The sequence below is a fragment of the Carassius auratus genome, chromosome 41 (assembly GCF_003368295.1).
Source record: "Carassius auratus strain Wakin chromosome 41, ASM336829v1, whole genome shotgun sequence".
NCBI classification, from domain to species: Eukaryota; Metazoa; Chordata; class Actinopteri; order Cypriniformes; family Cyprinidae; genus Carassius; species Carassius auratus.
In genome coordinates, this window is record NC_039283.1 from 26,589,988 (window position 1) to 26,615,361 (window position 25,374).

General features: G+C 34.3%; 1 protein-coding gene across 1 annotated transcript in view; it reads left to right on the forward strand.

The window, feature by feature from the left end:
- Nucleotides 1-1,553: 1,553 nt before the first annotated feature.
- The window catches only part of LOC113059463 (mannosyl-oligosaccharide 1,2-alpha-mannosidase IC-like), a 104,985-nt gene continuing 81,164 nt past the window's right edge, over nucleotides 1,554-25,374 (forward strand). The window contains exon 1 of the mRNA XM_026227996.1: nucleotides 1,554-3,519. Coding sequence (XP_026083781.1) covers nucleotides 2,968-3,519 — 552 coding nt within the window. The 5' untranslated portion in view covers nucleotides 1,554-2,967. The remainder of the gene's footprint in view (nucleotides 3,520-25,374) is intronic.

Genomic DNA, 25,374 nt, shown 5'->3' on the forward strand with positions numbered 1-25,374 from the left:
TTCCCTGAGCAATGATGGTGGATGTCAAATCATGTAAGCTATGCTCTGCACCAGCCAATCAATGAGAACTGTATAATGCATCAAAAACAGTTAAAATCAATTAATGCTAAACTGTTGAAATCACTTGACTCTGTAGCTTTGAGTTCATTTGCATACTGAATTATGAGTGTTATGCATCTGTTTAACCTGTTGGCATACCACCTGCGGTACAAAGTGTGTTTTGAGGGTTAACTTCATTACACACACACACACACAAAAAAAAGAATAATAATAATAATAATAATAATAACATGACATATTTTTGGAAAGCTGAGATTCTTGTGATTCTTGTGATTCCAATGATGCAAACCACTTCAATAAACAACCCAAGCAACACACTGAATTAAACCTGAATTTTTTAGAAATAGCCTACTTAAATGTTGTTCGCTTAAATAATATAAAATAAATAAAACATTTATTGTATGAATGCAGATGAAATGTAATAATCTGTACAACAAACAAACTTTTCTTATGTAACCTAGCATAATAACGAAAACAAGTTTGCTATAAAATGAAATGTTCTGCGAACGAAGCATGTTTTATAATCGGTTTATGGAACGCAGATTTGCTAAAATTAATATTTTTAATTACATTTCCGCTAAGAAATCGCTAAATTTCAAAATTATAGAGAAACGCAATTAACACACTGGAATATACAAAAGCGTAAAACGTTTTCTTGTATGAATACAGATTTTATAACCTAACATAATAATGAAAACATGATGATTAAACTCGAAGTTTGCTATAAAAATAAATGTTCTGACAACCCTTATTGTGAATCGTTTTTTTAATCGATTAATCGAAAAACAATTTAGCTATGAATTTATTTTATTTTTTTATGAATAGGTTGAACTGACATATGTTTGCAGATTGCTAGGAAAGTAAATCAATATTGTTAACATTATTTCAAAATCGCTATTAATAAATACATTTTTAGGCTGGAAAAAAAATGTGTAGAAAAATCCATTAAGAAATCTCTAAATTTTACAATTTTAGAGAAACGCAATTAACGCACTTAATTAAACAATACATTTTGAATCAGAAATAGCCTACTGAAATACTTTGAATGTGAAATGCTATTAACGTAAAACATTTTATTTACAACGTCATGTTTTTATAATACGGATTAAACGAATATAGCAATAATTTCAACGAAAAACATGTATGTATAACCTAACATAATAAAGAAAACATAGTGATTAAACTTCAAGATTAAATGTTCTGGTCTGGTGAGAATGCTTCTTGTGAATCGGATTTTTGAATCGGTAAAATTCGCTAAAATGAATCGGCGTCTGAACCATACACTGCTAGATGAAAATTAACACTGCTATTTCACTCTTTAAATACAAATGTAGCTTATTAAATGGAGAACAAACCCCGTTGTCCAAGTTTATTACCCACACCCGCCACACGGTGGATGTGTCGGCTCGCGCTCGTGCTCGTGCTCGCGCTCGCGCTCGCGCTCGTTAATGACTCGCTCCCCGTCACCGCTGCTGCTGCTGCTGATCAAAGGGTTTGCAGCAGACCGCCCAGTCACAGAGCTCTGTTTCGCTTTCAGTCTGCGGATCATAACGGTTTCACAGCAAGGCGTTGAAAGCACGAGACTATCCTACAGCGATTTATTTGCTTCCGTCCTTCTCTGGTGATAAAACCGGGCGAGCGCGCGAGAGAGAGAGAACGCGCAGTAAAGGGAAGACGCGGCGTGTTTTCATTAGGTTACGTTTCCGAGGAATGATCCATCCATCTGTCGAACACGTTTTACGAGCACGGACGTCCTTCTTCACGCATTGGACGTAGACTTTCGCAGCACCGGAGAGTTTTGAGCATGCACGGCGCTTAAACAGAGCAAACCCAACAGTTTTTAACAAACACTTGGACCGAATTACGGCGTCTCGTCGCTTCGTCGACACTCTCGATTTGATCTCTGGATGTATTTTTGCTGCTCTTGTGTCCTGCGGTGATGTGCACCGTGCCAAACGCGCGTAGATGTTGTGAGATAACACAATATGTTGCAGTTTTGGGGGGTTTCAGCTCGGATTTGTCTTATTTCATGCGCTAAACTTCAGTGTTGCCCTGTTTGGTCATGAGTCTTCAGCAGCAGCAGCATTAGAAAGCAGTGTGCGAGCACGTTGATGCTTGGCGTTTTAATATGCATGAATGTGATGCTTTCTCTTTTTAAAGTGCTTTCACGCTCATAAGGCTTCAGTTTAGTCTTCTAGACATCTGTATGTTGGTAGGGACGTAGCTTGAATTGTGGTTGTGCATGACATAATAGGCCACTTTAACTTTTTAAGTTCATAAAGCGTCATTATCTTCAGTGCAGGCATTTGCTTGCCTAATAAGGTGTTTAATTATGCATAAATGACTTAAGTTGGCTGTGCATATTTTAGACTACGCAATTGCTGCTTAACTTTTCAAAGTGCATTTACGTGCATAAACGCGTTATTTCGCTTTCCAGTTGAGCATCATTGTCATTTTCTGAAAGCAGTGTGTTTACTTGCTTTTAAAGCGTTTCGACTTGCTTTGATGTGATGACTTTTTGCTGTGCATATTATTATATGCTACTTAAATGCTGCTTTAACTTAGAGTACTTTTAAGTCAACGTAGTTTAAGTTTTGGCTGTGCATAACATTTTGTTGATTTATTGGCATTTAAGAATTTAATGTCTCATTTCGGTCTCCCGGATGAGATGTTGCATGACTGCTCTGAAACTAAAGGAAGCTGGTTTTGAAGCAGTGAGCGCGCACTGATGCGCAATGACGCTGTTGTTGTGCGCAGATATGTTGACGCCACCTGTGGTCTCTTAAATAGATTGTTTCGGGAAGATTTAAGCACTTTGACCAGGAGAGAGTTCAGTTTGCACAGGAGACGTGTTGCTTGCGCTTTCTAACCAAGGTGTGTATCCTCGTGCTTAAGTGGAGAGTTTAAATGGTGCTCCGTAAGTTACCCGGTGTCTCAGCATCGGGCATGGGGCTTCGTCTGTCTCAGAAATTCGTGTTTCTGCTGTTCCTGTCGGGGTTGGTTACTCTGTGCTTCGGGGCACTTTTCTTTCTACCCGACACCGTGCGCCTGAAGCGCATCTTCCTCTCCAAGAACGAGAATCCCGCGGTGACCGTAGGCTCCGAAAGTGTGCTTTCCAAAAAGGTGCCCGGGGATCCAGAGCATCAGCGGGCGGGTTTAAAAGGGGGCGAGGGGGCGAATGTCAAACTGAAAGTGAGTCGCAAGCCCTCGGTCACCCATGGAGCGAGAACCGTGGTCAGATCTGTTGGGACTAGAGCGCAGGACGAGTGGAGTCCGGCGAAGGCGCACGAACCGGCGGCCAGGGACGAGCGGGTCACCTCGCCCGCGCATGACGGGCAACGCGGGAGCGCGTACAGCTATGAGGCGTTTAAAAAGTGTCTGCACAAACCAGCTTTGGGGAAGAACAAGGGAACTCCATCGGATTCCGAGACGCTTCAGCGGAGGGAGAAAGTCAAAGAGGTGAGGTGATGGCTCTCATTATGGTCTACAGTGAATGGAAGCCCATTTATGATACATAAACCTTGGAAATCATGAGATGTAAAGTCATAGTTATGATATAAAAGGCGGAATTATGACGTAAGTTATAAATTATGACATGCCACGCCATAATTATGAGATAAAAGTCGAAATTGACATATTGTGTCAAAGTTGTAAGATAAAGGAAAAACAAAATAAGAATTCCGAACCTTCATAATTATGTGGTTAAAGGTGGAATAAATAATATAAAAAGTTATAAATTATGACTAAGTCATAACTTTGGCATAAAAAGACGAAATTATGACTTGCAATAACTGTAAGATAAGAAGAAACCGTTACATACTGTATCATAATTATGAGAGAAAAATTTGGAATTATCACAAAGCGTTATAAACTATCACATAATAAGTCATAAATAAGAGATAAATTGTAACAGTTAAATGACAAATACAATGACATAATCCTAATCATTGGATAAACTTGACATACTTATCCATAATTATGAGAGAAAGTTGAAATGTTGACATGCCGTGTCATAATTGTGAGATAAAAGGTAAAAAAATATGATTTGAAAAGTTATAAATTGATATACTAATTATGGAATAAAAACTCCAAATTATGAAAAGTAAACATGATTAGATAAACGTCGTAATTATGAGACAAATTTGGAATTATGACAAAAGTTACAAATCACGACATAGTCAAAAATAAGGCGAGAGGCGATATAAAGCCAACTTAATTGTTTAATTTATTATTAATAATATTTAATAAATTTTAAATCATTTGACAATGGATTACAAAATAAATGTGTAAAATAAACATACGTATACAGGTATACTTTGGATGAATTTCACAAATAAACAAGTATTTAATAAAAATATAATTAAAAAGGAAGTAAACACTGTAACCAACAGGGCACTCAGTATTCTGGGAAGTTTGTGTGCATTGGGAATCATATTTTTCCAATAAAGCTAGAGTAACACTCATTTTACATACAGCACACAGAGAAAATGACATGGATATTACAGTGGGCGAATGCATAAAGAAGCATGAATTTAAATCACGAGTTGAAACAAGAACACGAACATGATGGATAAAAATGCATGCATCAAAGCAGGATTCAACTAAGTTTGCAAGGTTTGTGAAATTAAATGTTCATTAGTCATTCAAAGATTTGTTTAAATTATATAAATGTGTATTTGCTCTATGCTAACGGCAAATCAGAAAGTATTATAATGTTTGCCTTCTATTACTAATAATATAAAAGAAATCGTTATAATACTTTCTGTATACATTGATTCCTTCGTTTAACCGTTCTGTCTGATTATTAGACAGACCTCTAACAGTTTTAGACAGTACTGTTAAGAAAGACAGTAAACAAGAGGGAGAATATGAGCAATGTGTGCTCAGGTGCTGCCAGTCTCAGCGCCGTCAAAATAAAGTCCCGCCTCGAACAGGAAAACCTAATTGGCCAATGCCGATATTTGAAAAACGGCAAATATCGGCCGATATATCGGCCTTGTCAATATATCGGTCCACCACTAATAGTGATTTTTATCTCTTAATTATGACTTATTATGATTTCATCATAATTATTATTTACCAAATTGTGAATACCCCCCCCCCCCCACACACACACATTTCAGAAAAAGGCTTCCATAGTTGTGTAGCCTAAAAGGCTGTTGATGTGAAATCTGTAAGATGTGTTACTCCTGTGGGATTGTGCCTGTGAGAAGTGTCACTTGAGATAAAAAGCACTTCCTAAATGATTTAGAGCTAAATTGCCTTGAGGTGAACAGCAGCAGGCATAACTGATATGAAGATGCCAGTGCTTTTAACCTTAAGCTATAGGTGAGTCGGGGCTAGTCGTCACACTTTTACTGCAGTGTATAAATCAGTCTGTGTGAACTGTCTACAAAACATTGGACATTTTCAATGTTATTGCACGAGAAAAATAGATTTTAACACCTTGGCCACTATAGCAGGGCGTGTTGTAACACTATAGTTAATGCATATTATAAGCTTTTAAGCAAGATTGAAATGGTGAAATGATTACGAAATCTAAAACCACTGGCCAACAAAGATCTAATAATGTAGAAAGCTGCATATAAAGCACATGTGACCACTTGCCCCCTGCTTTTCGTTCCATGACCTCAGTTAGAATCTACACGGTCTGTATGAGTGTCCCTTAACTGACACTGATCACTGTTTGCAGCTTCTGGACAGAAACTTCTGCCTTGTTTTGATATGTGTAATACATGCATCGACTGTGCTGGGGAAGGTTTGTTGTTCCTCAATCTGTCTTCAGGCAAATCAATGGTGGTTAGATCTTTTTTTTTGGAGTGCTACTGAAACTTCTTGTGTCAGAATGAGTTTCGCTCTCACATGGGGGTGAGAAAGCTGAAAATGGACCCACAACATGCTTCAGTTATTACGGAAACATGAGCTTTAGTGCTGCTTTGCTTATTTATTTTTTTAGTGGCGTGCTTTAGTGCTGGTGAGGTGCTTTTATTGTTTTGATACTAAACATTGCTATTATTATTATTGCTGATGCTTAAGCTTTGAACTTCGGTGTGTAACTCTCCACAGAGTTTGTTCTCCAAACACGAATGAATCCTCAAATCCTGTGTTGCTGAAGAGAGCTGTGGTTTCACTTTACTAAGTTCGGCATTTGTAGGAAGCAGAATTTATGGTCCAGTAAACAATCACCTGAAACACCTTAGCATTAGCAATCACATCATAGCATCATGGCAGCCAGCTTTGCATGGCCATACACCTCTTATTTTGTTTTTATCCTCCAGTAAATGTTAAAATCTTTAAATATTTTTTTATTTTATTAATGTATGTATTTTAGAAACATTCTGTTTTTGTCACTTCTCAGATATACTGTTTTATACACACACACACACACATACACACACACACACAAACAGTGTGTGTGTATATATATATATATATATATATATATATATATATATATATATATATATATATATATATATATATATATATATACACGCAATAGCACATCATTTTTGTTTCAAAGTTTAAATTTGATATTATTTATGGCTGGTTTGATGTGTCTAACCGTATATTTTCTATTACTATAATGTATAATTATATAGTATAAATGTACAATGAACAAAATTATAAACGCAACTCTTTTGTTTTTGCCCCATTTTTCATGAGGTAAAGATCTAAGACTTTTTCTATGTACACAAAAGGCCTATTTCTCTCAGATATTGTTCACAAATCTGTCTAAATCTGTGTTCGTGAGCAATTCTCCTTTGCTGAGATTTTTTCCAATTTGTCTTAGTTTAAATGAGCTTTTTTCTGTGACGATACTTGACACATCTCATTGTTTACGTTATACTTTGTATTAGTAAAATGTAAATAGTACGTACATTTTATATTTATTTTATTTTTATTTTTGCTACTGCTATTTTTAGAAACATTATGAACTTTATTTGTAGTTACATTTTTTGCATATGTCTTCTATAAGTTTTGTCTTATATAAAGTTTGAAGTTGCTATTGTGTATGACAAGTCTTGATGTATCTTATTTAATTTAAAGTGAAACTTTGCAAGAAAAGAATAATTTATGCAAATTCTGTCATCATTTAACCGGCTTCATGTTGTTCTAAACCCTCATGACAAAACTTACTGAGAAGCAAAAGGTGAAATTTCCAACATAAATGCAGCGTGACTAAAGTCTGATCTGGCTTGAGAGTTATTCAGTGAAATAATGACGTCAGTTTGGGTCTGTTGCTCATAGAAAACTCTCATGACTGCAGTAGTCTGGAAAAATAAAGCATTATATACTGGACTACTCTGATACTTTCTCACTCTAGGGTGTTTTTTAATGATATTTTGGAGCTTTTAGAGTATTTAAGAGTATTCTTCAGAATTGTAATCTTTTGTGTTTGAGGGAAAAAGAAACGGCATTGTGGTTTGGGGAGGAAATGATGACCGTTCTCGTTTCGGAGTGAGTTTTTCCTTTCAAATGTCAGAGTGCTGTTTATTCAGGTTCATGTGGTTTCACAGTAGTTCAAGGCTAAGGTCCAGCTGTCTGACATCATATTGATTTCTCTAACGTACTGAAATCAGACTTTGTCAAATGAGTAACTGTAGAAACGGTAAGTTTCCAGAGTTCAGTGAGCATATATTGAAATGTCTTTTTATGGAAAGTGCTGGATGGTTATGAAGTGCTGTAGTGGCAAAGCCTGTACTGGACTGGATTTCTTACCTTATTTTGGGCAAATGAGTGGAAAATGAAAGGCAAAATCAAGCAATTTACCTTTTTTTTTTTTTTTGCGTGTTTGACTTTGAAGTCAACTTGAAATGCTCATTTTGGGTAAATTTTACAGCATATTTTACTTTTATAATCTGACATATATGAAACTGGATATCCAAAAACCAATTTTAGGGCGGGGCTTAATTTTCTTACATCAGGAATTGATTGGCTGGTCAAAAGTGGGCGTTACTTTGAGGCAGGAAGGAGTTAGTATCATCAAAAAAGGAAAGATGTTTTAGAGACTAGAGAAGTTTATGAAAATAAACCATTTTTCATCAGGATTGTGATTTTGTTATCATTTCTTGTTGAATTTGCCTGTTTGTTGATGCGCATCAACCTGCACTGACCTAGATGCATGTAATTTCAGTGATTCATAGAGGGTTTGTACTGTTGCTATTAAAGCCACTTGCTGAATTAACTATTTATGTTGTGCTGTTTTTACACAGTGTTAGCCTCACGGATGCCTCTGGCTTCCCTCTGTGCCACCTCCTGTCAGAGCCATGCATATTCATGTCTAACCTAATCATCATAAACAGCTCCATTAAGTATTAATAATGCCGAAGATCAGCTCATCGGGGGAATCAGTGCTCAACCACTAAAAGCCATCAATCTCTTAGCTTTTTAGTCAAGTTGAGTGAAACTACAGATGGATATAATGTAAATGTTTGAAATATGATTCAGATCTTGTTTGCAGTCTTGACAAACAGTGCATGGTCAAGGATGGTAGTTTTTCCAAGATTATTGAGTTTGCATCCAGCAGGTGTGCTTTAGGCTTGAAGATCTTAAAAACAAGGACTAACTTTACATATGTTCTCCTTCAACCATTGGTTGTTTCGTTGTTGCACGAACGGTGAGTAGCTTGACGTGAATGAAGCCAAATATTGACCTTGTTTCGCTGATCTAAGTGAAATCCACTGCTGATCCATCGCATGCTATGACTGGAACTGACGGTTTGATTGACAGGTGAAGCGACCAATCACTGTTCGTTTCTGTTGTGTGACGTTCAAGCACTAGCTAATCTAAATCCAGATTTAACTAGACTCTTTTTGAAACACAAAAACTTTTAACACTGACTCTTGGAAGCGTTATTGTAGCTGTTTGGAAACGAGTAAATACTTAGGTTGATCTCAAGAAAACTGGTCACATTTCAATGCAAAACTGAAAGAAAAAAATAATTGCATTGAGAAAGTAATAAATTAAGCCTATTTAAAGGCCATTATGATGTTTTGCATTGTGGCATTAATGTTAATATCTATGCATGAATCAAACCTAAATCAATGTGTATTTTGCATAAATACTATCACTATATTTTTAATTAATATAATGAACCTTATTTTAGGACCATTACGGTGTTTGGTATCAATGGATCATTTGATGTTTGATGTGCCTTAATTTTAATAGCAGTGCTTAATAAATTAAACATAAACGAGTAGCTATTTTGCATAAATCAAATGCAAATCAATGATTATTTAGCATAAATAATATCAACATATTTTGGATTTGCCTAATGAAAAAGAAATCTATTTCAGGACCATTATGGTCTTTGGTGACATAGGTGTTATTTTTAATATCAATGCTCTTTGCATAAATCAAACAGAAATTGATGCTTTATTAATTAGATAAAGTCCTGTTCTGGATACATTTTTATATGTTTTTTTTTTTTTTGCATTGCAGCATTAATTTCAATATCAATACTCATTATTGCAATGTATTCGAGTCAAAGGTGGCACTTGATTATATGGTATTGGGGTTCAAAAAACTCTTTCTGTAGCTAAAACTTGTGCTTTTCTTCATGATACATCGGTATAGTCTCTTCTAGTTGACTGGAGCTGCACTCATGGCACCCGCTGAAGGTTGGAAATGTTCTTGCCAGAGTTTTTTGAGCTTCCCCAGAAAGTCTAGAGGAATTTGCGGTTCGCATCCTTGAGGATGTGAAGCTTGTCGAGTCTATGGCCTCTCATTTATCAATGCCTCCCTCCTTTTGTCACGGGGAGCTGACTGGAGGGTTTATCCCCTGTTGGGACATGCTGAATGGGCGTTCACTGCTCTGTGAGATGGATAGAGTTACAAGGAGCAGCTTGGCAGAGCTTAGCCCGAGGCTGTGTGGAAGCAGAGAGTGAAGCCATACGCTGTAATGAGCACTTCCTCTCAGGAAAGCCAAGATCCTGTTCCTCTTCTCGATGCGGAGGAGGACGCTGCAGGCCTCGGAGCTGCTAGTGAGGGGCAGGTGAGCACAATTAGCTTCTGGCTATTGAAACGGTAGATGAGTCATGATTACGGCATCTGTTCTTCTGTTTGAGAATTGCCTTTCTTAATATGGGCAAACTAAACTTGATGCATTTACTTGGTTACATATAGGCTAGATTTAGTTACCACAGTAACTGTGATGACTGATTTATTGCACATGTTGATTGAGTTTATACTTCAACATTTAGAATTGTTTCTTTACACTGAGCTTCCAACATCAGCATCATTCATTAAAGGAATATTTCACCCAAAAATTTACATTTGCTGAAAATGTTCTCACTTTCAGGCCATTCAAGATAGAAGAAGAAATTTAGCATTGCATCACTTGCTCTGCAGTGAATGGGTGCCGTCAGAATGAGAGTCTAATAAAAAAACATCACAATAATCCACAGTCCATAAGTTAACCTCTGGAGAAGACAAAAGCTGAGACAAGTCCAGCATTAAGACGTGTTTAACTACAAACCATTGCTTAAATACAAGTCAATAATCCATAATAATGCTTCCTCCAGTGAAAAAGTGGTCTGGTCTGAATCAGGAGAGAAATCTGCACAGATCAAGCACCGTTTACAAGCCAAAACAGCTCTACACAAACATGTGAGAGACAGCAGGAGAAAGCAGTGGATAGAGGAATATTGTAATGTTTTTATCAGCTGGACTCTCATTCTGACGGCACCCATTCACTGTACAAGAGCTTTGGGTGAGCTGTCCTTTCAAAATGGGTCAACCAGCTCTCTGATGTGCTACACATGCAGTATTTTCTTTGTACATGCACTTATTTTGTGTATCTATCTTATCTTTTAAGATAGTGTATTCAGCTAAATGTTGGTCAGTATTGACATGATTTCCCACGACCTTTAGAAGCGGTTCATAGTTAATGGAAATGGATTTTAGAGTAATGCAAATTCAGGCCACTAGTGAAGACTAATTTATAAAACAGTTTGGTTTGCATGCAACTAGAAACATGTTCTGCCATTTCAAAGGTTTGGGGTCAGTATGATTTTTTTTAGCAGTATTTTTAAAGGGATAGATACCCAAAAATGAAAAATACCCCATAATTTACTCTACGTCAATACTTTCTAGGTGTATATGACTTTCTTCTTTCAAAGGAATCCAATCAGAGCTGTGTTAAACAAGGTCCTGGCTCTTCAAAGCTTTATAATGGCAGTGAATGGATGTTGTTTATCAATAGTCCACAAGAAGTCTAATAAAGTGCGTCCATCCATCATAAACAGTGCTACATGCAGCTGCAAAGGGTGAATAAATGCCTCTTGATGCGAATTATGAGTTTTTGTAAGAAAAAATCCATATTTAAAACTAGTTTCTGCCTATTGTCGTACTCGCGTCAAATAAATGTAAGAAAATACTTATTTTAACCGTTGATCTTCAGTGTGTTTTACTCCATGCTAATGCACTCCGTCTGGCTGTTTTGAATGCAAGAACGCTTCCTGTGTGAACGGCCCATGAGTGCACTTGAAGTATAATAAACATCATTGTGATTATGTGCTGTAATAAAACTGAGGAGAAATGCATTAAAATGTCTGGTTTAAATTTGTGATCTAATTCTAGCCGCTTCATTAACTTTGTCGAGCCTCTTTCAGCTTCTGTGAATATTAGGCTGTATCTTAATGTTTTCTCCCAGAATGCAAGAACATGTAAATATGCAATTTAATGCAATACTATTTGAGCTGCAATACAAATTATATTCATGCAATTGCATAAGATTTATCAAGTGCATGGAGTGGTTACAAAATGCTGTAGTGTAGGGTCAAGGTCAGGTAGTGCAAATGATTTACCAGTAGTTTAGACTCTAAAGGAGCATTTGTTTGTTTTGCTTGTTGCACAATGACTCACGTTTGTTATGTTGAGTTACTTTGCATCAGATGTGAGCAGACATGACCTCTGCATGAGCTCCGCTCTGCTCCCAGCCAAACGCTCTGCTGGCGACCAGAGTTTCCTATTGTGTGTTCAGGAGTATTTAGAGTTCAAATTCTAGGTTTTAAGCTTGCAGTCTGTTTCAATGCATCGCTTCAGTGCTTGAAAACTTCTGTTCTTTTCCACCACACACTGGACTTGTAATTATGGACATGCTAATTATAGAAAATCAGACGCTTGAGCAAAAGGCAATGATATTGTCATGGCTCTGATGAGGGTTTGGCAGTCTGATATTATAGACCATGCACTGGTAGAAATGTGTCAGCTGGCAGAGATTTTCCTGTACTGCATATAGAGTGCTAGTTTCCCAAAAATAGCTCACTTGGGTCACCAAACCCTTGAATTTTCAGCAAAAATGCCATAATATTTTATATATAATAAAATGAATAAAATAAATTACTTGTAAAATAATAAATATATTTATGTATAATAATATAAATTAATTTATAAAGTAAATAAATTATAAAATGATATATTATAAATTATTTTTAAATAATATATTTATCTATATATATTAAGTAATTTTTTATAAATATTTTTACTGTATTAATTACACATACACAAACACGTGCACATATAATTAATAAAATAAAAAATTACAAAATATTTATTAAAAAAATATATTAGACCAGCCATAATGCTTTAGGCCCTCATATTTATCTTTGAGAAGCGTTTCCTCTAATCTCTTCAGGCTTTTATCTTGGTCTAATTGGTCAGTATAATTGGTCAGAATTGTGCAATAGTGTGTTAAAAGTCTGATTGTTGTCTTGGAAAGATTATTCCTCGGACTGTTTTGTTCACATTCAGCATTCAAAGAGAAGCTCAAACTTTTAGGCAATGAATAAATATTTTTTGCTGGTACCAGATCATGTTGTGAAAAAAGGTTTTCATTATCAGAGTTTATTGGAGATTTATAGTAGTGTTATGGTTTTTATTATCATTGTTTTGATTTAATCGCATGAAACTATCAAGAGCCGGCAATTTCTTTTAAATAAAAAGGAAATTTAGCCTATTTCACAATGTGAATAATGTAAAAATCTCATTACTGTAATGGGGAAAAAAACAATGACGCATTTTTTTTTTTACCTATTATATATTTATAAGTCAATATGTATAAAAACAAAATATTATTATTTATTATCTACTGTAAAAGAGAATAATTTGATATCACACTTTGAACAATGAATGGTCCAATAATAGGCTTCTTATTAAAAATAATATGGAATATACTCGATAATATGATCCATCTGTGCTTTTTGTATTATAAAAAAAATCTACAAATCAATAAAAAAAATGTGAATCCTGCTTTTTTCATGTAATATAATAGAAAATCATATTCACACACACACACACAAAATGTATTCTCCTTTCATTTTAGAGATGAAATGGGATCTGGACATGTTTTTCATGTAATGATGCATGCAATATTATTTGATAAACATCATTGAATTAGTGCCTCACAAGCGGTGTCTATTATATTTATTATCTATAATATATCTATAATATTATAGTTATTCTTCGTTCAATAAAGTTCAGAGCAGGAATGCAAATCATGCAAGTAGCAAATTTGACAAATATGCTGTTTAATGCAGAACTGTTGGAAATGAAGTGTGGTGTTTCAGACGCCGTTTCGTCAGGATGATGTTCTGCTGGTTTCAGTGATTGTGAACGCCGTCTTCGGTTCAGTCAGGCATTGCGAGTGATTTTCCACCGGGACGATATTGGTAGAAATAGTTTTTAATTAAATGGATGTTTAGTGCCTTGCCCTGCTTTTGAGAAGGGTGTTTTGTTCATTACCAACACAATTAGGCCGTTAATGAACAGCGGTACACAGAAATCATTACAGCCCAAAGGACTTGAATCATTTTTCCTGTTTAGCTCATGTGGGAGTGACAATATCTGCCCACCTTGTTTACAGAGGAAAAGAGCAGATAAATTGCAGTCGTGTTCTGAACTTCTTGTAACACAAAGTGACAAATAATGAATAATAATCGCTTTTCAAATGTCAGTGCAGTGTAAATAAAATGCATAATTTTAATATTATTTATACTGTATAGACGCAGCAGCATCTATATAGTATAAATAATATTAAATGTATATATTTTTTCTTAAATTTAACAATTTTAATTATAAAATTAGTATAGTGTATATAGTATAATTTTACTGTAGTAGCTTTTATCATAGTAAAAAACTCCAGTATATACAATAATATAAAGATAAGTGTTATTTATATTTTATTTTTATACACACACACAGACACACACAATATGTATATATATGCATGCATTTTAATATATACTGTCGTTTTTTTTAAGTTGAATAGTTTGCTATAATATTTTACTGTAGTAAACACTATGTATATATATGCATGCATTTTAATATATATATTTTCGTTTTTTTAAGTTGCATAGTTTGCTATAATATTTTACTGTAGTAAACACTATGCATGTGTATATATATATATGCATGCATTTTAATATATCCTTTTTTTAAGTTGAATAGTTTGCTATAATATTTTACTGTAGTAAAATGTATTATTTATTTGATTATCGTACTGTATGGTTTAAAATGAAACTATTAAAAACAATATAGTTCTATTATATGATGTAGTTTTTTATTTTGAAAGTTAGTTGTCTATAATATTTTACTGTAGTAAACACTATGTATGTATATGTGCATGCATTTTAATATATACTTTTGTTTTTTAAGTTGAATAGTTTGCTATTATATTTTACTGTAGTAAACACTATGTATGCATGCATTTTAATATATACTTTTGTTTTTTAAGTTGAATAGTTTGCTATAATATTTTACTGTAGTAAAATGTATTATTGATTTGATTATCATACTGTATAGTTTAAAATTAAACTATTAAAACCAATAATATAGTTATATTATTTGATGTAGCTTTTTATTTTAAAAGTTAGTTGACTATAGTATTTTACTGTAGTAATATATATTGTTAATTTGATTATCATATCAAGGACATTCATGTGTTTAAATCAGCTTTGTGCATTTACATATATTATAGGTTTTTGCTCGCATTGATGTGATTTTATATTCACATTTTTCTCTGCTTTTTCATATTCCTCTCCTCTTTAAGCGCATAAGGGTGTTTTTGCATGAGCTTGGTTTGACGTCAGAGTTTGGTTTAGTTGAAAGCAGATTTCTGAACTCTGTTTTGGACCAGTGAACCAGACCTGAGTCCACTTGTAAAATCGGTCTTGCCTGAAATCATGAATTTCATTTGCATAATGCATGTCTCATTGCTGCTTCTCAGAGTAAATTGCCTTCATAAAGCGAATTGTGTAAATGAGACACTTATTGTTGGATCTGAAAGTATATTGCGCAAATAGACCTACAAGTTGAAAGAGTGGATTTGAATCAAATGGAATCAAATGTGAAAATGCATTTAAATGCATTTTTCAGCTATTTCTTAATATTTATTTTAATACTGAAAATTTGTGTGGTTGATTGTAATGTGCTTGTTATTATGTTTACTTTTATTAGAAATTTTAGTTTATTTTTTAATTTAGTTTATTAATTATATTTCACTGAATATAATATGAATCTATTTTAATACATTTTATTATAATTTGATTATGCGGTTTACTTCTAAAACTTAAGTATTTTACTATAATATTTTACTGTTAGTATTTAATTTTGATAATATTAAAAGTTAAGTGTTTTTAATATTTAATTATATTTTACTGTATTAGTATTTCTTTATTTTAATTACGAATAACTCCTAAACCTTATATTTTACTGTAAATTTTTGATTTTATTAATAATTTCATTATACTTTGTTAACTGTAATATTTTAATATAATATTGTTCAAAATTTATTAATTATTGATTTTATAAATTATTAGTTATCAATTTAATTATATTGTGTACGTATAAAACTTAAAGAATTACTTTTTTAAAATTCTTATTCTTAAATTGATTTTTACAATTTGCTTCTAATATTTTATCAAATATATTCATATTTATTCATATTTATAATTAACTTTTTTTTCTTTAATAATTTTAATATATTGTTTGCTTTCCCAAACTTAAATATTTTACTACAGTAATATATCATAAATACATTTTTATTGCTTTTATTATTTCTGTTTATTTATTTTTACCACAAGGAGTTGCAAATTGAATCTTGTTGTACAAATCGTGCAATGACAATAAAAATAATTTAAATTAAATTATATGCTTAACTTAAACCTGAATATTTCACTATAATATTTTACTAAATATATTTATTAATTTCTATTATGTTTAAAAGGTTTTAATTTGATTAAACCGTTTACCTCTGAAACTTGAAGCTGTTTACTATTTTATTTAATTGCTCAATACTTAAAGATGGCATGCCATTTGTTTGCACTTAATAACCACACACATATTTGTGTTTAGTTGCGTTTCCATGTGGTTTGCTCAAGCAGTGGGTGCAGTGGTTGCTTTCGGAAGTGACCCGACCTCTGTTTCAGATAAGGCCAGAAACAGGAAGTTGGTTTGGAGGTGTGGTCGCGCAGAGCCACACTGTTCTGAACTTGACCTTATCTTTCCACTAGTCAGTATATCTTGGGCAAAACAGCAGAAACGTTGGTTTGTTGTGTCAGATTGAATCTGAAATCATTTCCTGTTAACTCCTTTCCGTTTTCACACATGCAGAAGCTGCTGGCTTATTAAAGTCAACACAAAACTGCTTTTTTTACATCTGTAATCTGATATATATATATATATATATATATCTACAAACCCGATTCCCAAAAAGTTGGGACACTGTACAAATTGTGAGTATAAAAGGAATGGACTAATTTACAAATCTCATAAACGTATATTTTATTCACCATAGAATATAGATAACATATCAAATGTTGAAAGTAAGACATTTTGAAATGTCATGCCAAATAGTAACTCATTTTGAATTTCATGAGAGCTACACATTCCAAAAAAGTTGGGACAGGTAGCAATAAGAGGCCGGAAAAGTCAAATGTACATATAAGGAACAGCTGGAGGACCAATTGGCAACATGATTGGGTATAAAAAGAGCCTCTCAGAGTGGCAGTGTGTCAGAAGTCAAGATGGGCAGAGGATCACCAATTCCCCCAATGCCGCGTGAAAAATAGTCGAACAATATCAGAAAGGAATTTCTCAAAAAAAAATTGCAAAGAGTTTAAGTTATCATCATCTACAGTGCATAATATCATTCAAAGATTCAGAGAATCTGGAACAATCTCTGTGTGTAAGGGTCAAGGCCAGAAAACCATACTGGATGCCCGGCACTGCATCACATACAGGAATGATACTGTAATGGAAATCACAACATGGGCTCAGGAATACTTCCAGAAAACATTGTCGGTGAACACAATCCACTGTGCCATTCACCGTTGCCGGCTAAAACTCTATAGGTCAAAAAAGAAGCCATATCTAATCATGATCCAGAAGCGCAGGCGTTTTCTCAGGCCCAAGGCTCATTTAAAATGTACTGTGGCAAAGTGGAAAACTGTTCTGTGGTCAGACGACTCAAAATTTTATAGCTCTTTTTTTGGAAAACTGGGACGCCGTGTCATCCGGACTAAAGAGGACAAGGACAACCCAAGTTGTTATCAGCTCTCAGTTCAGAAGCCTGCATCTCTGATGGTATGGGCAACTTACACATCTGGAAAGACACCATCAATGCTGAAAGGTATATCCAAGTTCTAGAACAACATATGCTGCCATCCAGACGTCGTCTCTTTCAGGGAAGACCTTGCATTTCCCAACATGACAATGTCAGACGGCATACTGCATCAATTACAACATCATGGCTGCGTAGAAGAATGATCCGGGTACTGAAATGGCCAGCCTGCAGTCCAGATCTTTCGCCCATAGAAAACATTTGGTGCATCATAAAGAGGAAGATTCGACAAGGAAGACCTAAGACAGTTGAGCAACTAGAAGCCTGTATTAGACAAGAGTGGGACAACATTCCTATTCCTAAACTTGAGCAACTTGTCTCCTCAGACGTCTATGTTGTATTCTGAATAAAATATTGAAATTTGAAACTTCCACATCAATGGATTCTGTTTTTATTCATAATTGGGTTTTTTTTTTATAGGCCTACAAAACAGGATATTCAACTGAGTAATTCAAATGACTTTGTAATTCATAGAAAATCGTGCATAGTCATCATAATCACAGTCATGCATTAATACATTTTACAGTGACTCTTTCTGACTTATAAAGATTCAGAATTTGAATACCGGTACTTGCTTTTTATACTGTAAGATAAACGCAGGATTGGGGAATATAAATTAAGAATTGTGAGATATAAACACCAAATTGTGGAATATAAATTATGAAATATAAACAGATTTGTGACGTGTAAACAGAATTGTGCCATATAAACAGAATTGTGCATATAAACCCAGAATTGTGCACTATGAAATCAGAATTATGATGTATACACAAATGAATATGACGTATAAACAGAATTCCACAATTTGAACACAGAATTGTGCCATATAAACAGAATTGTGATGTATAAACACAGAATTGTGCACTATGAAATCAGAATTGTACCATATGAACACAGAATTGCGACATATAAACGCAATTGTGATGTATAAACACAGACTTATGACGTAAAAATAGAATTGCAACCGAAAAACACAGAATTGGGATGTATAAACAATTGCAACACAGAAATAAATTATTGTGATGTATAAACAGAATTGTGAGGTATAAACACGATCGCAATGTATAAATACTGAAATAGAATTGCAATGTATAAGCAGAATCACTAGATTAACAGAATGTTTAAACACAATTGTGACCTATAAACACAGAAATAAATAGAACTGCATTGCATTAACTGAATTGCGAGTTAAACAGAATTGTGACCAACATAAATATAATTGTGATGTTTAAAAACTTTTGCAAAATATAAACACAATTGTGATGTTTAAACAGAAATAAATAGAATTTGTGGCACTTAAGCACAATTGCATAAAAAAACTGCAATAGAATTTACATAAACAGAATTGTAAGATATAAACAAAATTGCGACATATAAACAGAAATAAATAGAATTTCAATGTATAATTAGAATTGATAGATACACACACAATTGTGACACAGAAATATAATTTTGATGTATAAACATTTGCAACATAAAAAATAGATACTGTATAAATAGAATTCCAACATATAAATACAAATGTGAGATATAAACAGTTGCGATGTATAAACAGAAATAAATAGAATTACAATATAAAAACAGAATTGTGATGTATAAACGTAAATCGAATTGTGACAAGAATATATGCTGGTTATAAACACCAAATGGTGATGTATAAACACAATTGCGACATGTTAACACAGAAATAAATAGAATTGCGACAAAATGCAAGCTATAAACGGGTATAAACAAATGCAAGATATAAACAGAATCGTGATGTATGAATGCAGAAATAAATAAAAATTTGCTGCACATACTCTTAATTGCAAGACAAACTCTGAACGGTGAGATAATGAATTGTGAGGGTCAAGAAGTGTGAATTGTGAGATTAAAAAGTCGCAGCTACTTTAATTGCAATATATAAACTTAGAATCCAGAGCGGGAAAAAGAACTGCGAGTTGTTTATCTTGTTTTAACACACAGTTGTAATTCACACCAAAGGAAAGGTAAAATCAGAAAAGCATAATAGGTTTCACTCAAGCTGAGTTGTTTGATTGTTTTCTGAGCGCATGAACTGATGCTTTAAATTGCAGTGAGATCCTGCACAGTAATCCTGTTTATTTTCTGTGTCTAGAGCTGATAAACATCAGCGTTTATACTAGGGATGCACGATAATATCGGCACAACATCGGTATCGGCCGATAAAAGCTTAAAATGACCATTATCGGTATCGGCCGATATGAATATTTCTGCCGATGAGCCAAACCGATATTCTCCAAGTGAAATAATTGACCTGTTTTTCAGATGTGAATGTCTGTCTACATTTGTAAAATAATAAATTTATGGTAGAATCAGTACAGAAGAGATACATGGATTTCTCTTCAGTAAAATTAAAGTTTAAATATATCAGTATATATTTGTAAATATATCAGTATATATTTGTATATATATATCGATATCGGTATCGGCATCGGCCAAAATTATTTAGAAAATATCGGCATATCGAATATCGGCCAAAATCCAATATCGTGCATCCCTAGTTTATACTGTATCTCTCTCTCTCCTGCACACTAAACCGGTGTGTTCCCCGTTCCCGCTTTTCATCAGACGCTCATCCACATTTCTGTAGTGTGAGGAGACCTTGTACTGAACCTCAGAAGGTCTTTCCGGCTGTTTAGTTCCTCTGCGTCTCGGGAGACCCTCTGTTTCTCCAAATGGGATGATGGATAAAGAAATGCATCTGGTTTCTCCAGGGAAGCAGTACAGTAGGTGTGCAGCTCTGTGTACTCCTGCCTCTGAATAAATTGTCTCTACATTAGCGCTATGGCAGTAACTCACCGTGCGTGATGTGCCGTTATAGCTTTATTGTTCTTTGCAGCAGTAACTGAGATTGTTTAGGATGCATCTATCCTAGATACTGCTGTCTTTATAAAGTAGCACAACGTTAAACTGACCTGCGCTGTGTTTTTTTTTGTTTGTTTTGTTTTTTACAGCTTGAAATGCTGGTTAAACTATTTATATCTTGACCTTTTCTTATTTAGGGTCATGAATGCACATGCAAAGTTTTAACATAGATGTGTTATGGAAAGGCTGTACAGACTTTGAGTTTATGATGGTGGGTTTTAAGGCGGTAAAGTTAGTTTTTGTTATGTTTTGAGCACAAATTAACCTCATATATTTATGCTCTTTATGTTGCACAAGACTTCATTTCTGCTAAACGCATACATTTATTTCTAGAAAAGAAAATTACCATATAAATAAATTAAGCAATGTTACTATATGACATTATAGTATAAAACCAATAATAAAATGTTCAGTAAAACATCCCTGTTATTGCACAAGGCTTTGTTTATGGAAATAGCATTTTATGCGTTTCATAATAATTTTTCAACTTTTGTTAACACCGTTTAATCTAAAGGTAACAAACCAACTGTACAACTCTCTAAATATTATTCCCTTTAATGCACAAAGGCTTTTTTTTTTGTCTGTGTTGTTTTTGTATACGGTACTGAATCCATATATTTTTATGTTTTGTATACTGTAACAACTTAATTTAATTAAACTCTGACACTGTTTAAGCTAAGTGCCGTTTGATATTTATTGAGGTACAATGCTGTCACTGGGGCACTACCCAGTTGTATCTTATTTACCATAAATGGTACACATACATTAAAGGTACATATTAATACTTAAAGTCCCCATGAACTGGAAGTTGCATCCAAGTATTTTTATAAAAAAAAAAAAAAAAAAAAAGTAAAAGTGGATGTGTTTCGGTATATTGGATCTGTGCAGTCTGTCTTAAAGTGACAGCAGCCTAATAATTCTGCTGCAGTCTGTGTCATTCGTGTAAATCAAACCATGCATCAATGGAAGCTTATTTATTCAGCTTCCTGGTGATGTATTGACAAAAATGTACACTTAACCAAAATTTTATTAATTAATAGTATGCATCAAGATCAGACTTGCATAATCCTACAATAAAGGTTTGTTAAATACAGCTACTGTAGCTGAAAAATGTATATTATCTTACCCATTTTACAATTGAATGTAAATCTCGTTCTAACTGCATGCTTAACATAGGGAATGAATGCATGAGGAATGTTAGCTTCAGCTAATAATACGATAGCATGTTAACTGAAAATGCAAAGAAAAAGTGTAATTTAATGTCTTTTATGTTATCAAAAAGACAGAAATTGACACAATTTCATGTTTGAACCTTCTGTAATAAGCTGGAGAAAGCATATTAGAATGATTTCTGAAGGATCATGTGACACTGAAGACTAGAGTTTATGTTAATGAGCTTCAGCTACTTTATGCAAAATATAAGAAACTGCAATATGAGAAACATACACCGTAGCTTTACAAACTGAAAGAGCGTGTTAATGGACATACTTTTAAGTTGTATTTAACCTGGAATATTCCTTTAGCAGTGAATCAGGCCACATGTTGTGAGCAGGACTCAGTACGGCTTAAGAGCATCGTCACAGTCTGTAAGTTTAGCCGAGCTTGCAGCGGGAGACAGATACAGATACAGACTGCATTGCTATTCAGGGTCGGAGAGCGAGACGGCATCTCATCTGAGCCGGCAGGAGGACAGGATCGCTCTCCATTCACTCACTCATCCAATGAATAATTAATGCAAGCAGAGTAGATGAATTCAGGGCTCAAAGAGAGACCGTTTGCCCTGAGATAGTCGTGTGAAGTCTGTTCATAGTGCCATAAACCGTTTGAATGCATGCATTGCAATGAATGCAAAAAATCTGAATATTATTAATTGTTCATTGGTTGCACATTAATGCATTAACAGGTGTGTGTTTATTGCATTTTTTTTTTGCAATTATTTCTCCACATCTCTCTGCTTCAGTAGATGCAGTACTGCAAAGATCCCACATTTCAAAAGTACATTTTACTCGCACTTTTTTAGGAGTAACACTTAAAAAATACTAAAATTGTAATACTAATAGTGGTCTTATTTAAATTCCTGAGTAATGTTTATTTGTTGTGTAAGGTTTCCTTTTTTTACCATTACTATAACTATTTTTTAACCATTAATACTGTGTTCGATAAAAATATCTGAACAGAAGCCAGTAACATTGACAGACAAAATTTATCGTGATAAATATATATGTAATTCATATCTGAATTATTGTAAATGCATTAATTATTTTATCAAATGCATGATGACAGATTACACATTCTGTCTTTGCATTTTCAGCTAACATGCAGATTTAAAGTATTTACTTAAAAAAAAAAAATGCTCTGAAATTTTAACAGCATTTTTTCAAGCATAGGTGAAAAAAGTACTCTAAAGTTATTATATTGTACAGTGAATATAGTCAGTTTACCTTAGGAAAACCTGCTTTGGGGTCCGTAATGTGTGTAAAGTTGTTGTTTTTTTATACAGTATATTAGCTGAAGGAAACGTTTCTCATGCATTCCCTAAGATCAATAGAAATAAATGCTACATTACAACGGAGAAGGTCATATTTTCTATTCAGAACCGATGTTGAGATGTTCACCACGTAAAGCCTTCAGAACAAAAGCAACCTAAAACACAAAAACAAAACAAGAGTTGCATAATAATAACCATTTACATTTGCATTTCAAGAAGGTGATGCAGATTCCCATTTAATCCAGCAGCTCCAGAACGAAGCTGGTCTGATAAACACTGGTCTGTTAACAGTCACAGGTCCAGACAGAGATCACAGGTCAGACAGAAAGTGTGTTTACAGTCGAGTCGCTCTTCATCAGACTGAATCCTGCACTTGATCTCTACAGCAGTGGTTCAGACGGCCTTGACCTGGAAGATCTTCTGCTGAAGTGCTTTAAAACAACAGTTTGACGCGCTTAAGAGTTACCAGACACTTTTAAACTCATGCTACTTCAACATTAACCCTAGTGTAAATATATATTCATTTTATATTCGCACAATTCCAATGTTTAATATAAAAATGCATGCATTTAATATATAATTTTTTTTATTCTTTAGATGTTTCGATAGTGATGCACTGAATTATTTTATTTAATTTTTTTTTTTGCTTGCTTCCTCTGTATAATGGTACAGGCAATAAAAAAAATAATAATTAATTACCTCATCCGTGAACATGATTCGTGACATAAACATATTAAAAACATAAAAAATGACCCGTTCAGCCCTAAAATACTAATTAATTGTAATATTAAATCTTCAAAATCTATGTTTTTAGTCATATAAAATATTATAAAATTTAGTACAATCACTTATACGTTTATGTATTTTTTATAAGGACGGATCAGAATAAATATGTTTGATTTTTACATAAATACATCTGTCCCGCTGAATGATGATAGTACATTATTTCAACCGTATTTTGACATTTTATTTTCACAACACAGTGGACACTTTACTTGCATTTCTATGCATACAAAATCATAAATTTAATTTGATGCGGACACCGAAATAAAACGTCTCATCTTACCCCAGAAAGCAATAAGCTTTCAATGTAAAAATTTTTAAAAACATTGTTTTTTGCGGCTTGTTTCTTTAGTAAACACACACACTCACACACTGTATGTTCTCTTTATAGTGAGATGGATGTGTCTCGGTGTCTTTGGGCTGTTTATTTAGGCTTGCGTCTTGAATTCTCTCTCCCGCTGTGTTTGTCTCGCAGATTTCATCTCTTAGTGTTTTCAATTGCCGGCCGGGGCTCATTTCCATAAGCTATGGAGACGTGGGCATGAGTGGGCCGTGTGTGTGTGTGTGTGACAGATAATGCCACTCACTTTGGCAAAGCTTGTAAAGAATGGCTTCAGAAAAGCCTTCCTGTCGGGAAAGAGAGATTTCAAGAGGACGTGCCGCTTTGTTCTTATATAGGGTCTCGTTTGCTTGTGCTGCTGGGTTATTCTGTTTCACTTTAAGTGTTTTGTGTTCATCAGAACATGCATATTTGCTAATATGTTGCCACTTGACTGCAGAAGTAGTAATAGATGATGTCCTTCTGGCTAATAGTAATAAAAATGATTTAAACAGGGATGCATGTAAGCTGATGCGCATGCATGATTTATATATCTGTAACAGTCACTTGTTGCATGCTAAAGCAAGCACCGCATCTCTCAAATCTCTTGATTCATCATTTCTAAATAATACTTAACTAATGATCTGCTGCTCATCTGTAAATCAGCACATGCATCATTCATCTGACAGGCTTCTGTGCAGCTCTCTCTGTTGGCTCTAGTCAGCATCAGTCGGATATTTTGGAGCGACTCTGCATCCTCCTGAACGCGTAATTGAATCTCATTTCATTTGGAGGCTGTCCAAGAGAGATTGACACATATTTGGACATGTTCTTCAAATCTAATCATGTCTCTGGCTTGGTGGAGCTCCGTTGTGTCCGCAGCCGCTCGTTTGTTCCTGCCAGCCATCGCTCTTCAGCCAGTTTGATCGAATTACTCCGAAAGCGCCACAATTACAGCCTTCTTCAGAGTTTAGTTTCCTCTGAACAGACCAATGACAACGCAGGACGCTTTCCACACCATGCATTACACACGGGAGGCTTGTGATGCTGGTTGCATTTGAATGCATTGAATATTAAAACATATTGCAATTCATATCATATTTTTTTGGTACTAATCCGCTAAAGCAGTACTAATCTGAAGTGCTGAGCATCGTAAACCACCTCACAATGTGATGCAATGCATGGCATCATTTAATGCATGCATCATCTCTTGCA